This window comes from Pagrus pagrus (genome assembly GCF_965226575.1).
Source record: "Pagrus pagrus genome assembly, chromosome: 6".
Lineage (NCBI taxonomy): Eukaryota > Metazoa > Chordata > Actinopteri > Spariformes > Sparidae > Pagrus > Pagrus pagrus.
In genome coordinates this window covers 32,973,565-32,998,741 of record NC_140190.1, presented here as the reverse complement: position 1 = coordinate 32,998,741, position 25,177 = coordinate 32,973,565, and the positions used below count along the sequence as shown (strand labels likewise).

Below are 25,177 nucleotides of genomic sequence, written 5' to 3'. Positions count from 1 at the left end.
CCACACAAACACACACACAAATTTAACAGGACAAGATGTTTTACAGGCAGAATGGTGACCAGACATAATAGTAATGTTTATATGGTTTTTGACAAAATGAACAAATATGCATAGCAAGCATGTGACCTTATGTATGATTGTGTATGTATGGACAATTACTACTATCTAGGACAGTTAACAGGCAATCTACTCACCTCATTTGCTAGCAGCGATAGCACACGCCATTGTGACTCCACTGGGGCAGAAATAATTACGCAACCCATCATAAAATAGGGCGACTCGAGATATGCTCTCTTTCAGCTTTGTTAAAGAAGGTTTGAGTTGACTGTTAAGCCGTTTGTTAAGATGGAGTACAAGCTACTACCTCAACAAACAACAACAAGATTTGAGAAGATGTATGGGAAAAGCGCAGTGTAATAGAGTGCTGAACTGCAAAGTGCCTTCAAGGTAGCTACTGCTACTGTACTGACAGTGGCATTTAATACCCCTTTTCCACTGGTCAAAAATCCTACTTAATCCCGCTAGGATTGGTCTTTTTTGTGCAATGGGAATGTGTAAACTCTGAATTTACACCCGGGTCAATCGACTCTGCAGTAGACCTGTTTTTTATCACCTATGCTCAGCTCTGACCTAAACGTAAGACCGGGGTGAACACAATAAATTCTGCCACTCAAAGTGATTTTTCGACATTTTCAAATCCGGTGGTGGCACGTTAATAAGGAAGGAATTTCAGATGCAGTCTATCCAAGAAAGTTTTATTATTGCACACAGTGATGGAGGTGGAGCGCCGTTCATTCCTATGAAACCTGCTCAGTGGTGTTTTGAAGCCACAAAAAAAACTTTCTGGGTATGGCAATACTACTTGAATGAGGATAAAATGGCAGCATTTATTCATGCAGCTCTTCTGGACTTTGCAAATGTTATTGAACCGAATGGCTAAAATTTTGATCATTTTGCAGGGGTTGTGACGCTCAGAATAACTTATCCAACGTTTTACAGACGCTTCTTATACAGTGGGTCTATCGTTGTTTTCTCTTCTGTTACACCCATTTCCGGCGCATTCCTGATGTTAAACGTGACGTCAGTGGCGCTACAACGTGCTGCTTCAGATACAAATCACAGACCGGCTGCCTTGCCTGCGGGAAGCGGGAATGAGGTCAGTAGGTGACTTTTAGCAGGTTGACCCAGGTTTAAAAATCCTGTGTAGACCCGCTAATTTTGGTGGAAAAGCAGTATAAGATGTGTCCCTAACTCGATCACCTACCCACATTTTTGCTTGGGTGGTCATTATGGACACTATTCTTGCATTGGATTTTTTTGTGAGTACTTGATAATAATCTAACGTGAGTACTCAAATATGGAAATTACTTAAAATGCCCATCCCTACTAATAATTAGAAACTAAGCAGGGTAGCAGCAACACACACACATATATATATATATATATATATATATATATATATATATATACACACATACACACATATACATATATACACATATACATATATATATATATATATACATATACATACACATACACACACACACCGATTGACAGCCCATATATATATATATATATATAAATAAAATATTTATATATATAAATAAAATATTTATTTATTAGGGCTGTCAATCGATTAAAATATTTAATCACGATTAATTGCATGATTGTCCATAGTTAACTCGCAATTAATCGCAAATTAATCACATTTTTTATCTGTTCTAAATTAACCTTAAAAGTGGGGGGTCTCTCTGCATCAGCTATGTGCTCGGACAGCAAGTGGTATTTGAGACTCAACGTACTCCAGTGGTAACTCAGTTCACATCGACAGTCAATGCCAATAACTTTTTTCTTGTGGAGAGAACCATCTGGCAGGGCTCTGAAGCTGAACTCGTCATTCAAAAGACCCTTTTCTTTATCCATTTCTGCTCAAGGAGGTTTGTTTCTGCTTGCCATCTACAACTTTACTGCTGCAAAGCTTCCTGATTTCCCAAACTACGGGGCAAGCCAAGGGTCATATCGGCGTGCGTTAATCGTGCATCAAAAAAATTAACGCAGGTTGGTGCAGTGGTCTGGGAGATTCACTCCATGGTCCATGTGTGCGACGTGTTGGGAACCCCGCTGATCAGTTTGCAGAAAGGCGAAGCTGCTATGTTATCCTGCACCTACTAGTGATTGTTTGTCCTCATCGATGGATTAAAAAAAACAGTAAAGTCATTACTGTGTGTGTTTTAAACTGGGGGACAGGACCTAACCCAAGTGAAAGTGAAACTTAATGCTACACTGAGAAATGTCTCTTGTGTTCCCTCTGTAGTATTAAATCCATGCTTAATAACATGCCATGCTACTGACCCGTTCTACTCTGCTTATGATCTCTGGTCATGCCTCTGCCACAGTAGGTTAAACATGCCGGTCCTGCAGTGACCGTTGACATCCACAGATGTGTTTTAAACTGGTGCAAACTGAATTAATACACACAACACATTACTTTACACTCCACTGTTGCTTCAGTCATAGGCTGATCACCAGCTTATGTGATTGGCCAACACAATGTGATGTCGGGCTGCGTTTCTCCAAAAGTTGACTCCGTCTCAAATTTTTCAGCATGCACCACCGCAGCCAAAACGGACTACCCTCATTAAAATGAATGTGAAAACCTGCATATTCACCACAATGCCAGATCCAATGTGAATCCACTCACTGCAATGCAACATGCTGTGTGTGTGTGTTTTTTTCCCCCTTGGCATGCCTGCCAGACTGGCTTAATCCTCAATTCCACCTTTGATTTTGAAGGCTGAGATTGTGACATCATTTCGGTTGATATCTGACTTACAATTGAGATCGTGACACCCCTTTTGATTCAGGTCACACTTGATGTACCTTCAGGGCTGCCTTCCGGTGTTCTGCCATCACAGTGAGCTTCACTATCAGCCCACGGAGACACTCCTGCGTAGCATGAGAAACTAGAGCTACCACCTCTGGGCTGACATCAGTTACTCCCAGTGTCCGTCCTACCCCAGGACACACAAAACATATGGCATCAGTATAACAGGAAGAGTTGAACACAAAGACACATGGTAGCTAAGCTGGTGCATTTTCAAGGAAGCCAAGAAATGGAAGAAAAACACATATTTAGTGGATATATTTAACTAACATTAACTCATTGAATGGTAAACATGAAGAAAATCATCACATTTTATTTTATTAATGCTTTGTCTTGTTATCACACTGTGACTTTAATGAACAAATTAAATGCAGTAGTTTCTGACATAGTTCTGTTACCATTCTAAATGTGACCTGACATAGTTTCCATGACCATAATAATACTAATAATAATATTATCAGGCATACTTTGGTGTCTGACAGAGATGAGACACTGCAATTTGGTTATTGTCATGCTGCCTGCTTGTGGCGGTTAAACTGCTCTTTCTAGTATTATAGACAAGCCTGCAGGAATGCTGGGGCTTACTCGAATGCATCAAAGCTCCAATCATGGTCTAAATCATTATTCAATTATTCAACCCCAACTTTTTGGGGGTTTTTGAGCACAGAGGGAGATGTTGCGTCCCTTCATGGAAAAAGAGGCAAAAGACAGATAAAGACATAAAGCTCCTCAATGGCTTAACATTAATCTCAAAAGCTGGTAACATAAAAGTGTATGCACGCACATGACACAAGCACACTGAACAGGAAGAATGGGGCTGAGGGAGGGACAGTGGCGGATCTCCCCTACTCTACTCTTCTTTCATTACACGCATAATTACAATTAAGTTTATACTGTAAGTAAATAATGGCCAAGGAAATTATATAGCTTGTATTTGAGGAAATTTGAGGAAATGATATAGCTTGTAGTGAGGCACTCATCAGCTCAAAATTATTCTGGATCTGCATGTGGGCTACGTATAAATAATTCACCCATCACCTACCTGAATTAATTATTTTCTCCAATTCAGAGACCCAAATGGACATTAAACTCTAGCTCTGCTGGTCCCTGTAGACTATATTGCCTTTTAAAACTATGTTGGGCAAGACAAGCTTTCCAAGTCAGTAGCTTCTAAAATAAATATTTTTTTACAAAATTCAGAACTCAGGATTTATCAGGAGCACATAAGCACATATCTTCATTACTTCTGCGCTGTTTTGCCATCTGACCGTTTTCAGTACTACAGTTAAGCTATTTGGTCACAAGAGGGCTCTACTGCCCACAGAATTGTTCATTCTAGCCAGTAATTTCCTTAACCCATTTAGACCGGGAGAGCATGTGCGCATTTCTACCTTTGAGGCCGGGAAAGCGGATACGTCATGTTGTAGTTCTCAGTACATTTCATGTAAGGATTTCATGTCATAATAAGGAGGCTGATTCTTACATGTGCTTCAGGCAGATTGTAAACAATGGCAGAGACAGAGAGTTTTGCCGGAGGAGAAAAAGCGAGGGCAGTGATATTGCCGGTGGCAGTGGCGATGATGGCATTGCTGACCCAGATTTTGAAATTCCTGGGCCAATTGAGAAAGATGTATGGATGAGGGAGATGTTCTTAGAAGATGACGAAGAAGAAGATTTTGAAGGCTTCGTGTCTGAGTGGAAGACGGACAAGTATCACCGTGTCACTGCAACACTGTTTACCCGGACACCAGGCGTGAAGATAAACTTACCTGCAGACGCAACTCCATTGCAGGTATTTGAAAAGATTTTTACAGAGGAGCTCTGATCATGTCTTGTGAAAGTCGGCAAAGTGGGATCCGGTGAGACTCACTGAGATGAAAAGTTTCATCGGACTTTGCGTAGCGATGGGGCTAATGGTGCTGCCTGTTAGACAAGACTACTGGAGGAGAAATAAGGATCTATTCAAGACCAGCCTCTCTAAACACATGTCCCGTGACAGATTCGTGGCAATCTGGAGGTAACAATAATAATCATAATCAGTGAAATAATAATGTTTTTTCTGACTGCACTTTGAAACTGGTAAAGTGTAAAGCAATATATGTTTTATTACTATGATCTATGATAATTATAGGAAATTTTGATGATGACAGTATACTTATTCTACATCCTAGGTGTAAATGTGACTTTTTTCTATTTTTTTATTTGTTGTTACACACTTTGCATCTGTTTGACTTGGAAAGTGCTTTGTAAATAAAAAGTGTATTGATAAGAAATAATAACTAGAGAGATTTGTCATTTATTTTATTGGTTTTATTGTATTTTCAACTTTGTAATAGTTTGTGCAATGTTTTAAGTATTTTGATAAAGATTTGCACAAATAAAACATTGTTCTTGTCAAAGCCACAGGTGTAAGCTCTCAAATACATTTTGAATTTTGTTTCTATCTCCTACAGAGGCTGAGATATCAGCTTTTTAGTAGACGTTGACACCAGGGTGCTGTTTTCCAGAAAACCTCAGGTTTTAGGGGTTCTTTCCAAAATCGAATAATGGGTTAAAGGAGCTATCAAGCCAGCATCCCAGAGGTTCTATCTCTATCACAACAGCTCTTGTACCTGTATGAAGGATTCGGCTGAGCACTGGGTTATGCGAGAGGAAGAGCTGATCCTGGCATGACTGCACCACAGAGCCAACCATGGTGGTCAAGATCTGTGCGTTCTCCTCTCTCAGGTCGACTCCAGCCATGGAGGCCACATCATTAATGTCATCATCTTCTCTGAGAAACACACACACACATACAACAGAAAAACTCTGCTTTGTGCAAGTCAGCCAGCTTTAAATTTGAGATATCAACTGTATGTATTACTTGTAAGATCCAGAACTATCCTTTAATGCAAATCTGGTATGCCGAGATAGATCCTGGGTGAAAGGTTGCTTCATTGAAAACATTCCTATAAAAAAGACAAACATACAAAGTTATTTGTACCGTAGCATTTCATTTAACAAGTGTTTTTTTGGGTAACTAACACTACAGTTTGCTAAATTTGTGGGGCTACTGTGAAGGGCTAACTTAGACCTCATCTACCCTCATCTCTCTCACTGATGTAGACAGGGGTGTGTGTCTTTGCCTCCTTCTGTCTAAAATCAACAATCAGCTCCTTGGTTTTTCTGATGTCGAGCAGTAGATTGTTCTCTGTGCACCACTCTGCAAGATTGTTGATTTCCTCCCGATATGTACCTTATCGTTGTTTGTAATCTGGCCGATTATGGTGGCGTCATCCTCATTCTTCACAATAGAGTTCTCTTGATAACTGGGAGTGCAGTCATGGGTGTACAGAAGGAGGCTGAGCACACAGCCCCGGGGTGTGACTGCCAATGTTTAGTTGCTAGTTTCTTCAGTGGGTCGGTCTCAGTCTCAATGAGTCTCTTACCTGTAGTATTACAATTCACGTTGTCTTGCCAACAAGAAACAATCTGTTTATTTCTGATTAACATAGCATTTCTCCAACTTTTGTTTTTTGTTTTTACTCAGGCTGCTTTCTATTGGGAACCTCTCTCTCCTGGCTCCCGCTACCTCAAATACTGACAGCTCTGGATCGTCATACCCTGGGGTCCGATGGACCATTGCTCTCCTCTGTCTAACTATATCCTTACATCTGTACCTCCCTAAAATTTGATGCCACTTCATTCTGATGTTTCATTTTTTATTGCTAATTATCTTGTGTGGCGTGCCCTCCTCCAGGTCACCACGGTGGAGTGGAGGTTGTGTAACTCGGGCACTACTTGGCGATGCCTCGGACTGCTCTGTCGTCCTCCTGGATCCACACACTTCACTTATGTTATATAATTACTTGTATCAGATATTCTGTCAATGCAAGTTGTAAACTGTGATTTGTTGTTCTGTTCTGTACATGTGACATCTACTGCATGTTTGTCCGTCCTGGGAGAATGATCCCTCCTCCGTGGCTCTTCCTGAGGTTTCTTCCATCTTTTTCCATTGTTAAAAGGTTTTTTTCCCCCCATTAGGCAAGTTTTTCCTCACTCAAATCGAGGGTCTAAGGATAGAAGATGTTATTCAATGTACAGATTGTAAAGCACACTGAGGCAATGCAATTTTGATTTTGGGCTACATAAATAAAAATGATTTGATTTGATTCTGAACTATCTGGGGTCTGTTTGTGAGGAAGTCCAATAATATAAATATTCCAGAGTAACTCCTGAATGTGTGACCAAGTCTCATTTCATAGCATATTTCTTCAACTTACTTCTGAGAGTAGCTTCCAACCACCTCAATTCTTTTATTTGATAACTATGTGTCCTTCCTGCCCCCCTCCTAATTTGACCCCTTGGTCATGTCAACTCTGTGCCCCCTGCAGGTCTGAACGTAAATGTCCCTCTTCCTTCCCTTTTGTTTCCATCTGTAATTGCATTACGTCTCCCCCTACCCTTTGATCAATACTATACATAAATACGTTTGATCTACTGTATGTAAGTTTTTCCATTTTGCTTGCTCGGTATCAGCTTACTGACTCAGACCCGTTCTGTACCTGTGAGTTCACCAGTGTGCCCGCATACTTAATAAATTCACACCACTAAAGCAAACCTCTGAACGGGACTTTGGATGATTTCTTCAACAGTACTCAAGCCCAGAGTGTTAAGTTTTCCAAGAATGCTGAGCTAAAATCAACAAACGTCATTCTGATTTAGTTCTTCCGATTCTGAAGCTGTATGAAGAATGAGTGGAGGACAGTGGATATGGCATCCTCTGTGGATCTGTCGGTTTTGAATGCATACTTGCTAGGGTCCAGGCTGGCAGAGATGTTGCCTTTAATGTGCTGAGGAACCACAGGTCTGTAGCACACTCCCAAGTTAATGCAGTTAAACTTTCTCACATTAAATGAACATATCTCTTCTTCCTGTTTAGCTTTCACACAGTGTAATGGAATAAGCCTAAAGATAGTGCCCCCTTTTCAATGTATTCAATCGCAAATTGGTTTAAAATTGATAACTGATTCTCAATAAAATTGTGACGACAAGAATCAAATTAGAACGATAAAAGATTCCCACCCCTAATTTTCAAAACATTTACCTGTTAAGGGTTTTCTTGACTGGACTTCTGTGTGTTTAGAGACAGGTCTGCTACATGTCATCAACCCAGGTCTCACAGTCATTTCTCGTGGCTGCTGGATAACCTGCATTTTAGGGGAATCAATATGCATCAGTCCCAAACACATCATCAACATCATTGTTATTAGGGAACAGGGCAAAATGCAAAAATAACCCCAGATATTTTGAAGAGGTAATTAAGATGTTTAATACCATTTAAAATGTATGACTCCAGATTGCATCATGTTGTGTGTTTACATGCACTGCAAGGCTTCTTGTGGAGTATTTTACTTTTAATGGCACTATGCAGCGCTGCAAGACTTTTGTTATCTCACACAAATGCATGAGGATGAATGAGTTAGTGAATATACACACAATGACGTGAAAATCAGTCATGCCAATGGTTTTACATTATTCCACCAATCGACAGATGCAGGTAACATGTCAAGATATGCTGAGATACAACAACAAATGCAGCTTATACCCCGTACACACGTAGCCGGGTATCTGCTAAAACGAATATATTTTTCTACGTTTGGACCTGTCATCCACATGAAAACGCATCATAAACGAATATTTAAAAGAACTCCGGGCAAAGTGAAGATTTGCGAATACTCCGTTTATGCATTTGCGTGTAGACAGATAACCGGAGTTTTGCGTTTTCGAACGTCACAATATGCGCCAAAACAACAACAAATCTGCTCTGACATCAAACGTGCGACCTTTGTTTACTGCAGAAGCATGGCTCCGAGTGCCTTGAAAACTGTGGTGGTGTTAATTATTGTGCAGGCGCTGTTTACCTCTTTGATTTTACAAGCCCAACTACTGCTCCAAGAGCACAGGCGACGGATAACATTGCAGTCGGTGATTTACCCCCTCATAACCACTCCACGTAGGCATGTTCCTCGCCGAATGCGAGGAATCGAGGTTTGGAATGCTTATGAATGTGATTGAAAACGCAGATGTTCGGTTATGTGTGTAAGGGTTTTTTTTCGAAAACGGGGTAGTGTGGATAAAATTTATTTCATAAACAGAGGGGGGGAAATATTCGGTTTTAAAAATACCCGGCTACGTGTGTACATAGCCTTAGAGGACGACTACTAGCTAGTAAACAAAAAAAAAAAATCAGCTTTGCAAGTATTATAGTAACAGTAACACTGTTCAGTGTCATTCACAATACATGTTTTTCTATAAAAAAATAAAAACTGCTCACCACATTAGACAACCAGGCAACATTTCCTTACCTGCTGGCAGGTGTCAGTATTGGACTGCTTCATGGTTGAAGACAGAGTGCTGTGGTTGCGGGTGGAGGTTGAAGCCTGTTGGATAAAAAACTGGGGGTCGGCAGTAAGGCAACGCACTGCAGGAAGACTTTTCTGTTAGCAAGGAAGAAAAGATGAGCGAAAAGACATCACGAGACATATATATATATATATAATATTAACACTAATAACTGGAGTTCCAACTCAATCATTTTATTTGCCCAAACAGTGATAAGACTTCTGGTAAAAACAGTCCGTGAAGGAAAAATTTATAAGGAGAAAGTTATTCAGCTGAGCTGAGCAATGTCCAACTATGAGAAACTGTATGTTCAGATTAAAATTAATTTGCCTAGGTGAAAATACAATATATAGCAAGCAGTTGGCCTCGATCCTGATCAGAGTCCTTATATACAGGATATCTATCACTGCTAAGGCCAATCAAATACTTATATTTACATGCTTATTAAATATGTATCTGACACATTAGAAATAACAGGCACAGCCTTCTACGCAACAATTTTTACTCACATATGTCGTGAAATGCTCACAGTGTAGGGCCCAGCCTTCATTAAAGAGAGCTGCGTGCTGCAACACTAGCAGACTGATTTTTACTAAACAGTGAAGTTCAGTAAAGGTCAGATTGGATTTTCTTCGGCTTTACTTTATTCAACACTGATCCACTAAAAGCTGTTCAGATCAGCCCGATACGGATCCCATGGATTGGCTTGGGACAACCCTACTTTAAAGTCTATGGTCTTGAGTTTAAAATCACAGACTTGAAAATTTCCTGCAGACACCCAAAGAGGTCACAATAATGTGTTGTTGTGTCTCCGATCACCTTGAGGAAAGGAACCAAGCAGGGTTGTGGAGTCGACTTCAACTCACGATAGAGCTTCTCTGTAAACTCCTCTGCTTCAAGCTTTTCCTCCTGCAGAATAAGAAAAGTATAAATACTTTAGGAAAGGAAAATTTTATACATTTTTGTGTTACCAAAAAAAAAAAAAAAAAAAGCGGGGAAGTTAAAACTGAAAAACCCTGATGACATCAAACGTGCGACCTTTGTTTACTGCAGAAGCATGGCTCCGAGTGCCTTGAAAACTGTGGTGGTGTTAATTATTGTGCAGGCGCTGTTTACCTCTTTGATTTTACAAGCCCAACTACTGCTCCAAGAGCACAGGCGACGGATAACATTGCAGTCGGTGATTTACCCCCTCATAACCACTCCACGTAGGCATGTTCCTCGCCGAATGCGAGGAATCGAGGTTTGGAATGCTTATGAATGTGATTGAAAACGCAGATGTTCGGTTATGTGTGTAAGGGTTTTTTTTCGAAAACGGGGTAGTGTGGATAAAATTTATTTCATAAACAGAGGGGGGGAAATATTCGGTTTTAAAAATACCCGGCTACGTGTGTACATAGCCTTAGAGGACGACTACTAGCTAGTAAACAAAAAAAAAAAAATCAGCTTTGCAAGTATTATAGTAACAGTAACACTGTTCAGTGTTATTCACAATACATGTTTTTCTATAAAAAAATAAAAACTGCTCACCACATTAGACAACCAGGCAACATTTCCTTACCTGCTGGCAGGTGTCAGTATTGGACTGCTTCATGGTTGAAGACAGAGTGCTGTGGTTGCGGGTGGAGGTTGAAGCCTGTTGGATAAAAAACTGGGGGTCGGCAGTAAGGCAACGCACTGCAGGAAGACTTTTCTGTTAGCAAGGAAGAAAAGATGAGCGAAAAGACATCACGAGACATATATATATATATATAATATTAACACTAATAACTGGAGTTCCAACTCAATCATTTTATTTGCCCAAACAGTGATAAGACTTCTGGTAAAAACAGTCCGTGAAGGAAAAATTTATAAGGAGAAAGTTATTCAGCTGAGCTGAGCAATGTCCAACTATGAGAAACTGTATGTTCAGATTAAAATTAATTTGCCTAGGTGAAAATACAATATATAGCAAGCAGTTGGCCTCGATCCTGATCAGAGTCCTTATATACAGGATATCTATCACTGCTAAGGCCAATCAAATACTTATATTTACATGCTTATTAAATATGTATCTGACACATTAGAAATAACAGGCACAGCCTTCTACGCAACAATTTTTACTCACATATGTCGTGAAATGCTCACAGTGTAGGGCCCAGCCTTCATTAAAGAGAGCTGCGTGCTGCAACACTAGCAGACTGATTTTTACTAAACAGTGAAGTTCAGTAAAGGTCAGATTGGATTTTCTTCGGCTTTACTTTATTCAACACTGATCCACTAAAAGCTGTTCAGATCAGCCCGATACGGATCCCATGGATTGGCTTGGGACAACCCTACTTTAAAGTCTATGGTCTTGAGTTTAAAATCACAGACTTGAAAATTTCCTGCAGACACCCAAAGAGGTCACAATAATGTGTTGTTGTGTCTCCGATCACCTTGAGGAAAGGAACCAAGCAGGGTTGTGGAGTCGACTTCAACTCACGATAGAGCTTCTCTGTAAACTCCTCTGCTTCAAGCTTTTCCTCCTGCAGAATAAGAAAAGTATAAATACTTTAGGAAAGGAAAATTTTATACATTTTTGTGTTACCAAAAAAAAAAAAAAAAAAGCGGGGAAGTTAAAACTGAAAAACCCTGATGAACATTATGCAACTACATATGGACAGTATGAGAAGAGGAGCAGGGATTTGATCCAATAATCTTAACTCAAGGTCTATTCACTAACTTTTAAATATAAGGATTCTTTTAGGTCTACTTGCTAGCAAGATTTTTTTTAAGTTAGTGTTAAATTCCACGGAGCACTGGAGGTGACATGGATGTGTTTTTTTTTTAACTTGCACGTATAGATACATATAGATGAACGCATCTATATGAAATGGACTAAAAGAGCGGTCATGAGTCATGTTGTAGCCAATGATTTATGTATTACATAAAGAGACTTGCTCCTTTTGTGATGAGATGAGAGACTTAATGTTTTGTGATGAGATTTAAATATAAATGTATTCATATTCTGGTAATGGCTTATAATAGCAGCCAGCATGAATCAAGTCTGTTACAATACTCTCACACCTTGGAAGAATTGTCAATTAAATCAGGCAAATGTTTATCTGTTTCTGTGTGTGTTATTAACACTGTGTACATATAAGATTAGTTTCAGTTCCACTTGTGTATTATTTACTCTCAGCTATTCCACCCCAAAGCTGATGTGTTACTATAAACTTTAACATATAAGTTATAAGATAGTATGTAAAACATGCTGTGCAAACATTTTAAATAGGCTGCTCTATCATAAGAGTAAGCACAACTACAAGCCAAGTATACTTCAACTTTCTACAGTAAATAAGGCAAGAATACTAAATTATACTTAAAAGTTATATCTCGATCAAAATATTAAGTACAAGTATAAGCCAAACACACTTAGACTTTTCTGTACACTTATATAAGATAAGCCAAGTATACTTCAGTATAATTTTGTAAAGTATATCTCTGATTAGTACATAAAAAGTATACTGTAAGCATACTTTCTTATTTTTAGTTTAAAAGAAGTATACTAATGGCACACTTGCATAAACTTCTTTTTCGAAAGGGCATGACCCCTCTTTTAGTCCATTTCATATAGATGCGTTCATCTATATGTATCTCCTGCGTGCGAGATAGTAATTCGCGCTCACGAGATATACAGTAGTAAGTCGCATGCGCAAGTAAAAAAAAAACATCCATGTCACCTCCAGGGCTCCGTAAAATTCTGTTGACAAGAGTAGATATGATACATGTAGTCCTAGGTTCTCTTCTAATCAACGGGAGACAAGCACAGTAAAGAATCTGTAATGCAGGTTTAAAACAATTAAGTCATTGTAGTGCTTTTAAAACCTTGTACTGGCATATTTTAACGTATTTTGGACATCAGAAGATATCATTTTTTACTATTTCACTGATGGAAAGCAGCTCCTGTGATGATGAAGAGGGAAGACGTACCAGCAGACTCCTGACCAGTCCTCTGACATTGTTCGCCATGGTGGCAGACCTGGAGTCACTAGATGCCAGCTTGATCAGAGTCACCAGGAAGTTCTTGCACTTCTTCACACTTTCCAGGGTCTCCTGTTGGTGAAATGACAGCCAACAACTTATCTTCATAAAGGTTAACTTGGTCAATTTGTGACAACCAGTCTTGTCCCTCTTGTGCTAATTTGCAACTGATGCATCAATGTTTATGAACCAACTATCTGGATTCTTTGTAGAACTAAGTGTTTATCTGACACAAAACACTTGCCGATTGTCAGAATTGTATTAAAAGTAAGATTATTCAGCTTATTCATGCATAAACTAGTGACTGACTCTATAATGAAACGGTGGTCACTGCTCAAATCACTGATGCATCAGTTGTGGCAAAATGATGCAATAGTGAAAGTTAAACTACAAATCAAGACTACATGTCAAACACAGAAAATGTATTGGAAGATCAAAATAAGATCTTTAGACAAAAGTGTGCACAATAAGTAGTAAAACATACAGAGAAGAATCAGAATCAGAAATACTTTATTGATCTCGAGGGGAAATTGCTTGCGTTACAGCTGCTCCCATTCAAAGGCTTAGAAATATGCAGAAAAATAAAAACTATATATAAGCAAGAATATTAAATATAGAATAAAAATATGAGAAATGTACATTCTACTACAAATATATCTATATATACACAGTGTAATAAATAATGCTACAGTTGAAATATGGGTTATTGCACATTATTTATCTTAATTATTGCACAGTATTTGAGAAACAAAGCATCCAGAATCCTCTTATTGACTCAGAGTGTCTGACAGAGAGGAGTTGAACAGTTTGATGGCCACAGGCAGGAATGATTTCCTGTGGCGCTCTGTGGTGCATCTTGGTGGGATCAGTCTAGTACTGGATGTACTTCTGTGGCTGACCACAATGTCATGGAGTGGATGGGAGCCATTGTCCAAGATGACATGTAACTTGGACAGCATCCTCCTCTCTGACACCTGACACGTCCACCTGAGTCCAGCTCCACTCCCACAACGTCACTGGCCTTGTGGATCAGTCTGTTCAGTCTTTTTGCATCCGTTACCCTCAGCCTGCTGCCCCAGCACACAACAGCATAGAGTATAGCACTGGCCACTACAGACTGATAAAACATCCTGAGCAAAGCCCAGCAGATGTTGAATGACCTCAATCATCTCAGAAAATAGAGACGACTCTGTCTCTTCCTGTAGAGGGCATTTGTGTTCTTAGCCCAGTCTAGTTTATTATCAATGTGGACTCTGGATACTTATAATCCTCCACAATGTCCACACTGACCCCCTGGGTGGAAACAGGGGTCAATGGCTCCTTGGTCCTCCTCAGGTCCACAACCAGTTCCTTGGTCTTTGTCACATTGAGCTGTAGATGGTTCTGCTCACACCATGTGACAAAGTTGTCCACAGTAGTCCTGTACTCATCCTCAGCACCTTCACTGATACATCCAACTATTGCTGAGTCATCCGAGACCTTCTGGAGATGACAGGTCTCTGTGCAGTAGTTGAAGTCCGTGGTGTAGAGGGTGAAGAGGAAGGAAGAGAGGACAGTCCCCTGTGGGGCCCCGGTGTTGCTGACCACTCTATCTGATACACAGTGTTGTAAGTGAACATACTGTGGTCTGCCAGTCAGATAGTCAATAATCCAGGTGACAAGGGGGGAATCCATCTACATTGCTGTCAGCTTCTCACCCAGTAGAGCCAGACGGATGGTGTTGAATGCACTGGAGAAGTCAAAAAAACACGACTCTCACAAGTTCACAAGACTCCACGTTTGGGCTGATAGGCGGTTCAAGAGTGGTTTGACAGAGGGCCTTAGCTGCTCAAAGACAAGTCTCTCCAGGGTCTTCATGATGTGGGAGGTCAGTGCCACAGGTCTGTAGTCCTTGTAGCGACAGGGACATCTTCGGCACAGGGACGAGGTAGGACGTCTTCCACATCACAGGGACCCTCTGTAGACTCAGGCTCATGCTGAATACATGGTGAAGTACTCCACATAGCTGGGAGGCACAGGCTTTGAGCACCTTGGGGCTGACACCATCCGGACCCGCAGCCTTACCTGAGTGGAGTCTCACCAGCTGTCTCCTAACATGGTCAGCTGTGACGTTCACTGTAGAGGTGACAGGAAGGGGAGGTGTAGAGTCAATTGGTTGTAGTGTGTAGTGAGTTTGGAGACCAGGGGAGGAGGAGTGGGGAGGGATCTCACAGGAGGATGAAAGGCTGTAATGAGGAGGAGGGGGTGGAGAAGGTGGCTGTCGGCAAACAGCAGTAGGATTGGTGTAAGCAGGAGGTGCAGGGGCCTCAGTATCAAATCTGTTAAAAAACAAATTGAGTTTGTTTGCCCGGACCACACTGCTTTCGACTCCTCTATTGCCAGCTGACCTGAATCCAGTGATGGTCCTCATTCCTCTCCAGACCTCTCTCGTGTTGTTCTGCTGAAGTTTCCACTACAGCTTTCTCCTGTAGTTTTCTTTAGCTGGTGATGATGGTCAACATGAATAGTAATTACTTCTTCCTCCATCCAAGAAGTGTACAAACTAGGGGACTCCACCAGTTTTTACACAGCGGCAATTCAAATCCATAATTAACCAAGCATGCTGGGTAAATGTATTATTTGGACCACAGATAGTGTGATATGGTAACTGCTGCCTTAAATAAAACTTGTGAGCTTGTGGTAATAACATGGCAAGCGTTGCACACAATATGCTTGGTGTTCAAGTAGTTAAGTTGGCAATGGCAACACAGACACCAAAAGACTCCTCATTGTTGTCACTCTTCACAGCGTACATAGTTGTTTACTTCAAGATAGAAAGTTTCAAGACATAACATTGTTTTGATGTAATAAGTTTTGATTGAAGTTAGCACCTACAATACGTCTGACAAATTGATACAGACCTGGGCTTTGTATTTATGACAGTGAATGCCAATCATCTACATAATGTTGCTTTAACTAACCATAAAACAAGAACTTTCATGGCCTTCCATGGTCAGCAAACTGAACATGAACTCTTTTAAAATGTTCAATGTAGTGTAGGTATAACCTGTGACAAAATACATTCATCAGCATTTGAGAGGGAGGTCTCTCTTAGATGAACGGCAGTGAACATTGAGACAACTACTGGCCACAGCATCTTTCAACCATCCAAACTGACCAGCCAGACCGCCCCATGGAGGAGAGGGAAAAGGTCCAGGGTGGGAGTCATGCAGTGTTAATTTTGTCGGCTATTTGTCAATTTAGTTTTAGTCTTACTCTTGTGTCAAATGCCCTTATCAGTTTTAGTCATATTTAGTCAGCTTGTATTCTTTTTTGTTTAGTCACATTTTAGTTGACGAAAAGTCCTGGCATTTTAGTCTAGTTTTAATCAAAGAAAATCCAAAGTATTTTAGTCTAGTTTTAGTCAACTAAAATCCAAAGTATTTTAGTATAGTTTTAGTCAATAGTCTTTTTTCAGTCTTTGAAAGCAGATTGACAGTAATGTTAATCACAATTAATCTAGTCAAACCAATAGATTCATTTTAGTCTTTTTCTCACTCATCTCACAAGATTTATGTCATTATTACCTGATGAAGTAGCTCCACATGTTGAATGATTAGGAATGCTACGTTGCTAGAGGAGCAGCTGCAAAGACACGTGTTGCTGCTTTCTGTCGGCCAGTGCCACACCGATGTGAACCAGAAACACTGCTGACGTGATGTCTGAAGTAAGATAGGTAATAGGTTGCCAAAGATCCCACCAAATTAAATTTTTTTAAGCAGGTAAATCGATCCAGATGAAGCTACGACATCTCAGGAATAATAAGTTTTATCGGGCAGGAATACATTTATTGAAACACGGGTTAACACGTGAAATTGCTCTGTAGCACGTTTCACCAGAGAAGCTCTGTTTGTACTCGCCGCACTTAGCACTGGTGTTGTGTGTGCTCCTCGGTCCGCGCACACACGCGCACACGCACACCCCACCACCCCCCCGCCCCCCCCGCAGGAGGAGAAAAAAAGTGATGCGCATCCAGTGAAGGCACTTTTTGGATTGTAATTTAAAAGTCTGTGACGAAAAAAGAAAGACATTTTATGACGTTTTTATTTGATTAAGTAGATTTCGTCTCGTCTTTTTTCGTCAACAAAAAATGCGTGTTGATTTCGTCACAGTCAGTGTTTAAGGGCATTGATTTCGTCTCGTCTTCGTCTCGTTTTCATCATGAAAAAAAAACATCGTTGACAAATATTTTTCATCTCGTCTCGTCTGACGAAATTAACACTAGAGTCATGCTAATCCAGCTTGGATTAAGGCTGAACCTGGCTATTGTCTGGTTGCAGGAAAATTAAATGGACAAATGGGACTCAGTCAAAGCTGATGGCAGGTTTCCCTGCTGTCAAACTTTTAATGTGAAAATTATGACCATACCATAATTATCATCTTATTGCTGCTATGTATATAAATAACTGTATATGTTCCATGATTGTATAGAATGAAGCAGGTCACAAACTTTCATTTCATTATGAAACCCTGTTTTGTACAATGGCAAATAAATGACCTTGAACCTTGTTTCTGTAATGACAACACAACATTATAAATGCTACCTGCATAGGTGATGATGGGGCTGTCTGTTGAGTACTTCCATGTTTTCCAGTTTCACAGTGAAATTGGTTGTCTTAGCCAAGTGAAATTCAAACTGGATGCAGGTTAAAAGTGGGACGAGCTGGATTCACCTGACTCAACGTGGCTGGTGGCTCTATTTTGGTTTCTGTGATGACCGCCTTCATGCGAGGCTGGCTCCCCTGCTCACACACAGCACTAGGGTTCTGGACTACTGCTGGTTTGGGAGCTACACCAATCACCTGAAGAAAAACACAATATATAACTTATAGCAGTAATAAGCACAAATAAAACTGATCAATGTTAAGTCAACAGACATGCATGTACTGGTGACACAATCAAGACTTGCTCAAGTTGGATGTGGTTGTGGGGAGCAGCAGGAGACAAACACACAGCAAAGATTGTAATTGGGTTACTGCCCTTAAACTCTTATGCATCTGTGCATCTGATCGAAGAGAAGTTATTCTGGTGGCATTTTGATTCTGGCAGTAGTCAAACTACTGCAGCCAGACCCCATTAATAGGAGGGTTTCAGTCCAGGTCAAAGTGAACTATGGTCCTGGTCATTTATGGTGGGAACATTGTGGACAAGCAACAGGATTGTGCGATAATGACTACACCTGTGTGAATTCAAACCAAAGAGACTAACCTCTGCTAACCTTGAAACTGCTCAAGCAAGGTATCAGCTATTATTATCATTATCTATTAGTCATCTAGCTATCCAGTACTGTGGTAAAATTTGCCATAATCAGAAAAGGGGGTTGCAACAAAAATATGTTGTGTTGCTCCATGTACTTTGGCAGTTCCTTATTAAAAATAAATTACCATAGTATCAATTTTACAGCAGGTTCATAAATATGTTTATTCATGACAGTATGTATTATCATTATTTATGACAGGTGAGGTCATTTGCAGGAAGACTACATGACGTGCCATCAGGGATTTTTAAGTGTAAACCAGCTCTTGTACCTTCACCACAGCTGTCTTCTGAACTGGTGCTGGTTGGAAACCATGAGGAGCTGCCACCCTGATCACTGTCACCTTCTCATTACCTTTATTTCCAGTTGCTGCTGATACCTAAATTCCAGACATGATATCTGATTAGAACCAACACACACACACCAACACACACACCCACACACACACACACCTGTGGGGCCAGTATTCTGGGAACTTGACCACTGGCATCCCTTGGTCCCTGTTGAGCCTGTGCCATAGCCTGCTGGGATACCAGCATCAGCTGACCATTGTCACTGCGAATCAACATCATACCTGCCAGAAAGTCAGAAATCTCTTACAATTGTACTTCATTGATAATTTGTCCGTAAAAGCAAGAGTGCTGGGTAAAGTAAACTGTATGTATGAGCATCTTCATACCTGGAAATAATATCTGTCCTAAGTTATCAGATCACAAGTGGACAGCTCTGAGTCCGTCAGTTGACACCTGGCATTATGATGCATCTCTACATGCATCTCAAGTGACCACTTTGTGATGAGAGCTCACTTGCATTCTCTATATGCCTATAAATACAAACGTCATTCATTCTGCCTGCCTGCCTATTCTTCTTGTTCTTGTTTTTGGAGGACGTCAGTTGAGTAGGCATTCCTTCAATGTGGCCAACACACTGCTAAGAGAGTGTGGTCACATGTGGCCCAGACCACCTTCGAATGTGGTCTGAGTGATCACATCTCAAATGTTTTCTGGGGGGCTTACTCTACTAGTGATCAGGGGCCGTATTCCTAAAAGATTCTTAGTGCAAAGAGTTGCTCCTAGTGGCCAAATTCTTAGAAAATTCTTAGAATCATGATGTTTTCTTAGAATTTCCCCTAAAAGTGAAGAGTAGATCCTAGTAAAGATAAAAGCTATTCCTAAAGAATCCTAGCTCTTAAGAGAGCTCCTAAGGTGAGATCTGTTAAGAGCAGGGAAGAGGGCTTTTAAGCGGCTTAGGAGTTCCCTAAGCAGAGGACAAAATGGCGGACGGAAGAGGCAGGAGAGATATTCTCCGAACACTGGATGACAGTGAATTAATGAAACGCTACAGATTGGATCGTGCAGGAATCATGTTTGTGGTTGATCTCATTAGAGATGCACTTACTTCTCCAACCCAACGCCACAATGCAATACCACCCGAAATGAAAGCCAGCCAACACTGCTTCTTATAGGCCGGTCAGCAATCACAGACATTGATGAAAGCTGAGCCATTTTACCCTTGTTAATACCAAATTGAGTTGAAATGTTGAAAGTGCAAAAATTACCAGCATGGCAATTAATATAAGCAAATAAATATAACTATCACTGTGTGAATACTGTGCAAGTGGGCCTAAGTTTTCACACATTTTGTAGGATAATTTTAAAGTATAGCTTACTATTCATTTAACAGATATTTTCTTTTATGTGAAATATTGTTTACAATTACACAGTCTTCATAAGATTAGATTCTATGATTAAGTTTATCGATTTGAGGGTCCATCCTTTGCCCATTATCACCAAAAGTATATTTTTTATCTAGCTTTTAGGATCAACCAATCACAGCTTTTGAAATGATGACTCATACCTAGCGACGGGGTCAACCACACCTCCTCACTAAGATAGGAGTTTCTGTCCATAACTTGCTCAGAGTTGTCTGAGAATGTTCTGGAATCACTCCTAAGCCAAGAATCCTTGCTAGGAATTTTTAGGTTAAGTTAGGAGCTCTCTGAGAGGATTCTCAGAATCTTTAGGAATACGGGCCCAGATCACTCAGGATGGATGTCCAGGTCTGAACAGGGCCTGTGTGTAAATCATGGACCAAACAAAGTACAGACACAGCTTGTGGAACACATTTAAACAGAAAAACAGAACAGCATACAGTAAAAATGAATTCAAGATGTTACAGTGGCCAAAGCTGTGCAAGTTATATGAATAGAAATGACAATGTCATCTATCAGGGGAATGGATCACTAACAGTGGTCTCCTGCTCACCTGCTGGTATCTGGATATTGGCTGGGAGCTGAGGAGCAACAGTGACTGTCTGCTGAGCTGCTGCCCTCGGTACAGTTATCACCACCGTCCTTCCTGGGGTTGTGGTCTGGTTCATGGAAGCCAGCTGGCTCAAAGCTGTTTTTTTTGCCTGTGGTTGGCCTTTACTGCTTACTCCTCCTGCGTTGGCCACCTTTGCTATCACCATGACAGAAGGAGAGGCGGTCTGTAGTGCTGGGGCTTTAATTGTAGGGGAGGAAGGTTGGTGGCCCTGGCTGGTGGGGATGACTTTAGGTGGTGCAGAGACAAAGTTACCTTTTTTGACACATGCAGTAGCAGGTGGGTGTTGCACAGCAGTGATGGGCCCACATTTGGCTGGAACCTGTAAAATCTTGACTTGAATAGGGGTGTCTCCATATCCAGCTGCCCCACAGGATTCCAGCTTCTGGGCTTCAATAGCCACTTTATCTGTGGCCATAATTATTTCTAAGTGGAAGAACAGTGTGATTTTATTTTTGATAAAACACAAAAGAAAGAATCTGTTTGTTTTCAGAATGCTCTGAATTATGTTATGCTAAATTAACCTAAGCTATGATTGAAAAAAAAAAAAAAAAATTCAATTTCAAACACAAGGTCAGACGCCATGTTTTGGGGGACTGGCGCTAACAATTTAACCACTTTAACTATGCACTTTTATCAGCCAAGTTCACCTATGTGTTGTTGAAAGACTAGCTAGTTACATGTTTAAGTTAGCTATCCAAAAGGTTAAACCATACTTAAACTTGACTTCTGTTTGTCTTGTTTGGTGCATGCAAGCAATCCCAGTGAGCATTTGTAGGTTGAAAAGACGTTCGCAACTGGCAAGCTTCTTGCTGGGAGCTCACCGTTCAGTTCAGGATAACTGACATCTTGTATGAAAAATTAAATGCATTGAAATGACGTTGTTGTGTAAACCACATTTCACCTGCGAGCGCAGTATGATTTCAGAGAAACACTTTCACATTAATCACTATCCTCTGTCTTTCAACCTAAACACGAACAAGTTGTCAAATTAATCACACAAATGTGTGGGTTGTCACATGTTGCTGTTGTAACCAAATTTTTGACGGGTGAAACGACGGCGAAAAGAAAATGGCTCCTTCACATTCAGACCACAAACCACAAACTACCAACCTACGTTGAAATCCCGGTTTGTGCTCACCGGAATGTTTGCTAGCTAATTTACGAACTTTAACTAGTGTTTCTGCTTCAGAGAAGACCAAGTTCCACATAGTTTAACTTAATTATCATCATTCAAAGACAAAATTAACATTTACATTGGCTGTGCGTTCGGGTTATATGGCAGATCTTTGAACGGAGCTTCGTGTTATTTTATCCAGAATAAACTTTTCTTGTTAAACTGTCGTTATGCGTCGTTTGTTGAAATGACTGACCTTAACGTTCCCCGTCCATCAAGACTCGCATCACCGAGTAGACTTTGGGAGAGAAGAGCAGGTCACGGCTCACCTGCTGGCTGTGGTTGATCCTGGATCAGTGCTGCGTTTGTGGCACAAAGTAAAGATGGGCGCTACGGCTGGAAAAAACATTTTGATTGTGATGAACGGTAGTTAAGCAGGTTTTTGAGAAAATGCACACAAGCCAATCGGAGGTGTTCGTCTCCAGATGGATTTAGATATACTGGGCATCAAAGACAACGGTCCCAGTTATAGCCAATCCAATGACTCATGACAGATTCTTTAACATCAGGCAGTACATCAAAGTCACAAATGATCTTGATGGGGAGAAAAAGAATGATGCCTTCTGTAAAGAGTTAGAGCAGTTAGTGCCTCAGTCTACCGAAATCAGGGAAGGCTGGTTTGGACGAGCAGATGATTTCCTTCACAGGCCGTTGTCCATGGCAGTTTGTCCCGGGGAAACCAAATGCAACAGGACTGAAATCATTTGTGCGTGTCAGTCCCAATGGTCTGGTGCTGGATTGTGACGCTTACGAGGTCTGGCCAGGTGTTGATTAGTGCGACCACATAATTAGCCTTTACCCAATGTCAAACATACGGTGCTCTCCATTTGCCAAAGATGGTGGCGGCAGTAGGCCCTACATGCATCAAGGTGCAGGACAGTGGGGTGCAAAGGGAAAGCATTCGTTAAGTATATTAAATGTAACGTGTGTGTGTTTTGAAGATAAAGAACGCCTCCTGTCAATGCATGATCTGCTGTTCGTGCTGTGTGTGTGACATGACCTAACCTTGTCAAGAGTGGAGAACATAGTTTAATGAAAAAGCTCCACAGTGAGAAGTTATGTTTTAAATTCAGTTTTATTGTTCAGATGTTTGAAAGTCAAAAAAAGGCTTCCTGTGATACATGAATGATCTGTTTTTAGTGTTATGTATGACATGACCTCACAACCCAGCTTTAGGTGACTGTCAAGAGTTGATGAAGCAGTTTAATCAAATGGCTCCCTTTATGAGATGTTATTTCTTATAATTATGTTTGATATCTTCACCTAACTTTATTTAATGTTAATGAAACTTAAACACATTTTTGTAGAAATCCACATGAATATGAATACAATATCATCCTGTTACATCATTTCATTTTGTGATCAAACAAGACCTGACAAGGGACAGATGATAAAACCTTGGAGGTGCACTATGTAGATTTGGGGAAGAAATTTTAATCTGCAGGGAGAGAAAGATCTTCATTTTACTGCTTAAACAAACGTAATAAACAAACTCTCTTTGTTTTCATGACTGAATAAACTGAATAAACAAACTGACCTTAAAGGACAACACAATTTCTATGGTTTTACTTTGTTTATATGTGGCAGACCCTGCCACCTTTCTAGCTTCAAACAGTGTTCTGGGACCTAATGTTTCCTCTAACAACAGCTTGTTTATTAAATTATAGAAAAGAACATTATTTATTCAATTATTACCTTATTAATATTGTAAATTGAGTTTGAATTTCTTCTCCAAAACTACATAGTGCCCCTTTACTACATTTTTTTTTTTTTAATAAACTGCTCTCACATGTTTCTTTCAACCACAATTAAAGTATAAGTATAAAAAACTTCTATAGACTCTTCTGGGTCTCAGGAGTTCTGGGGCTAGGTTACAAGCCTGGGGCAAGCCTTGTTCAGCCCAAAGGTTGAAGAGTTTAGACCCTTGATATTCCACATGCATACTGACAGGGATTTCATTACAAAAGAGACACAGGTAAAACAGTGTAAACAGTAACTACTGGCCCCTTAAATTGCCCCCCAGGGACAAATAAAGTATTTTGAATTGAATTGCGATAGAGGTACAAATATTGAACTGTATTAAATGTGGTGTTTACTGTATTTTGTAAATTTGTGTGTTTTGTGTGAGTTTATGTGGGTGCGTGTGCAGGTTTGACTGTGTGGCAAGTGATAATATTGTTAGATCTGACCTCAGCTGATTCTTTCAACAATATAAAATATTAAGAAATATTATTTTAACTTTTTCTTTTTTGAATTCTTCCTCCTTTTCCCTTGAGAAATAGTTTAGGAAAAATGAAGTAAATCATAATTTTAGTATAGTTTGTGTGTGTATGCAGTAGCATAAGCATAATGTTTTTGTGTAATATAGAACACTGCATCCGGAGAAATGCTTTGAAATTGAACTTGAAATAAATAAATGAGTATAATAATATCAAGAAAAAATACATTTTAACAAGGCTCATGCTGCTTTGGACCATTACTGAAATTCTTATATAATAATTTCTGCTGTTGATGGTGGTAATTTGAGCATGGTCACTACAGGGCCAACAGGCTGTTTAGAGTCACTCTACTGCCACCTGTTGGAGACAGGCATGTTATACAGGTTGTAACTTTACATCTGACTGATGTGGCTCTGTAAGGGCAATAACTAGGGGGAAATGGTCCTGCTGGATTCTCATGGGAGTCATGCACTATAAAACACTTTCTGAGTTATTTTGTCAATGCTCTTGATGATTTTCGAAGTGGATATTTTGGACCATATTTTTTCATCAGACATTTTTATAATAATAAAAATGTGTTTTCATCACAAGCCATCCTGTTAGTCAGAGGACCAGGAACCAAACCCCTTTACAGAATTTGTGGTTTTCAGTTTTAAAACACGTGCAGGCATTTGACCTATGATTATCATAGTTACTTATACATTTTCTTAGTGAACCAGAGTTGGATAAACTAAAACCTGGGGATTAGAACAGGTAAACAATTGAAAATATTTATTTTAAGTTACTCTTGGAGCTTGTTGCAATATTTTCAACAAAGAATCTCTACATGCACTGACAAAGCAAGATTTAAAGACTCTGTGAGAGAGTGTGATATGTCTTTGTTAGGAA

General features: G+C 40.1%; 1 protein-coding gene across 1 annotated transcript in view; it reads right to left on the bottom strand.

Moving 5' to 3' along the window:
* LOC311258442 (transcription initiation factor TFIID subunit 4-like) overlaps window positions 1-22,792 on the bottom strand; it is a 43,444-nt gene extending 20,652 nt beyond the window's left edge. The window contains exons 1-14 of the mRNA XM_084354701.1: window positions 22,267-22,792; window positions 20,837-21,319; window positions 19,025-19,146; window positions 18,844-18,951; window positions 17,989-18,117; window positions 13,226-13,348; window positions 11,689-11,778; window positions 10,833-10,964; window positions 10,091-10,180; window positions 9,235-9,366; window positions 7,974-8,076; window positions 5,751-5,835; window positions 5,500-5,660; window positions 2,884-3,014 (exon numbers count right to left, since the gene is read on the bottom strand). Of these exons, the coding sequence (XP_084210827.1) occupies window positions 2,884-3,014; window positions 5,500-5,660; window positions 5,751-5,835; window positions 7,974-8,076; window positions 9,235-9,366; window positions 10,091-10,180; window positions 10,833-10,964; window positions 11,689-11,778; window positions 13,226-13,348; window positions 17,989-18,117; window positions 18,844-18,951; window positions 19,025-19,146; window positions 20,837-21,311 (1,881 nt within the window). The 5' untranslated portion in view covers window positions 21,312-21,319; window positions 22,267-22,792. The remainder of the gene's footprint in view (window positions 1-2,883; window positions 3,015-5,499; window positions 5,661-5,750; window positions 5,836-7,973; window positions 8,077-9,234; window positions 9,367-10,090; window positions 10,181-10,832; window positions 10,965-11,688; window positions 11,779-13,225; window positions 13,349-17,988; window positions 18,118-18,843; window positions 18,952-19,024; window positions 19,147-20,836; window positions 21,320-22,266) is intronic.
* Between the last annotated feature and the right edge of the window lie 2,385 nt (window positions 22,793-25,177).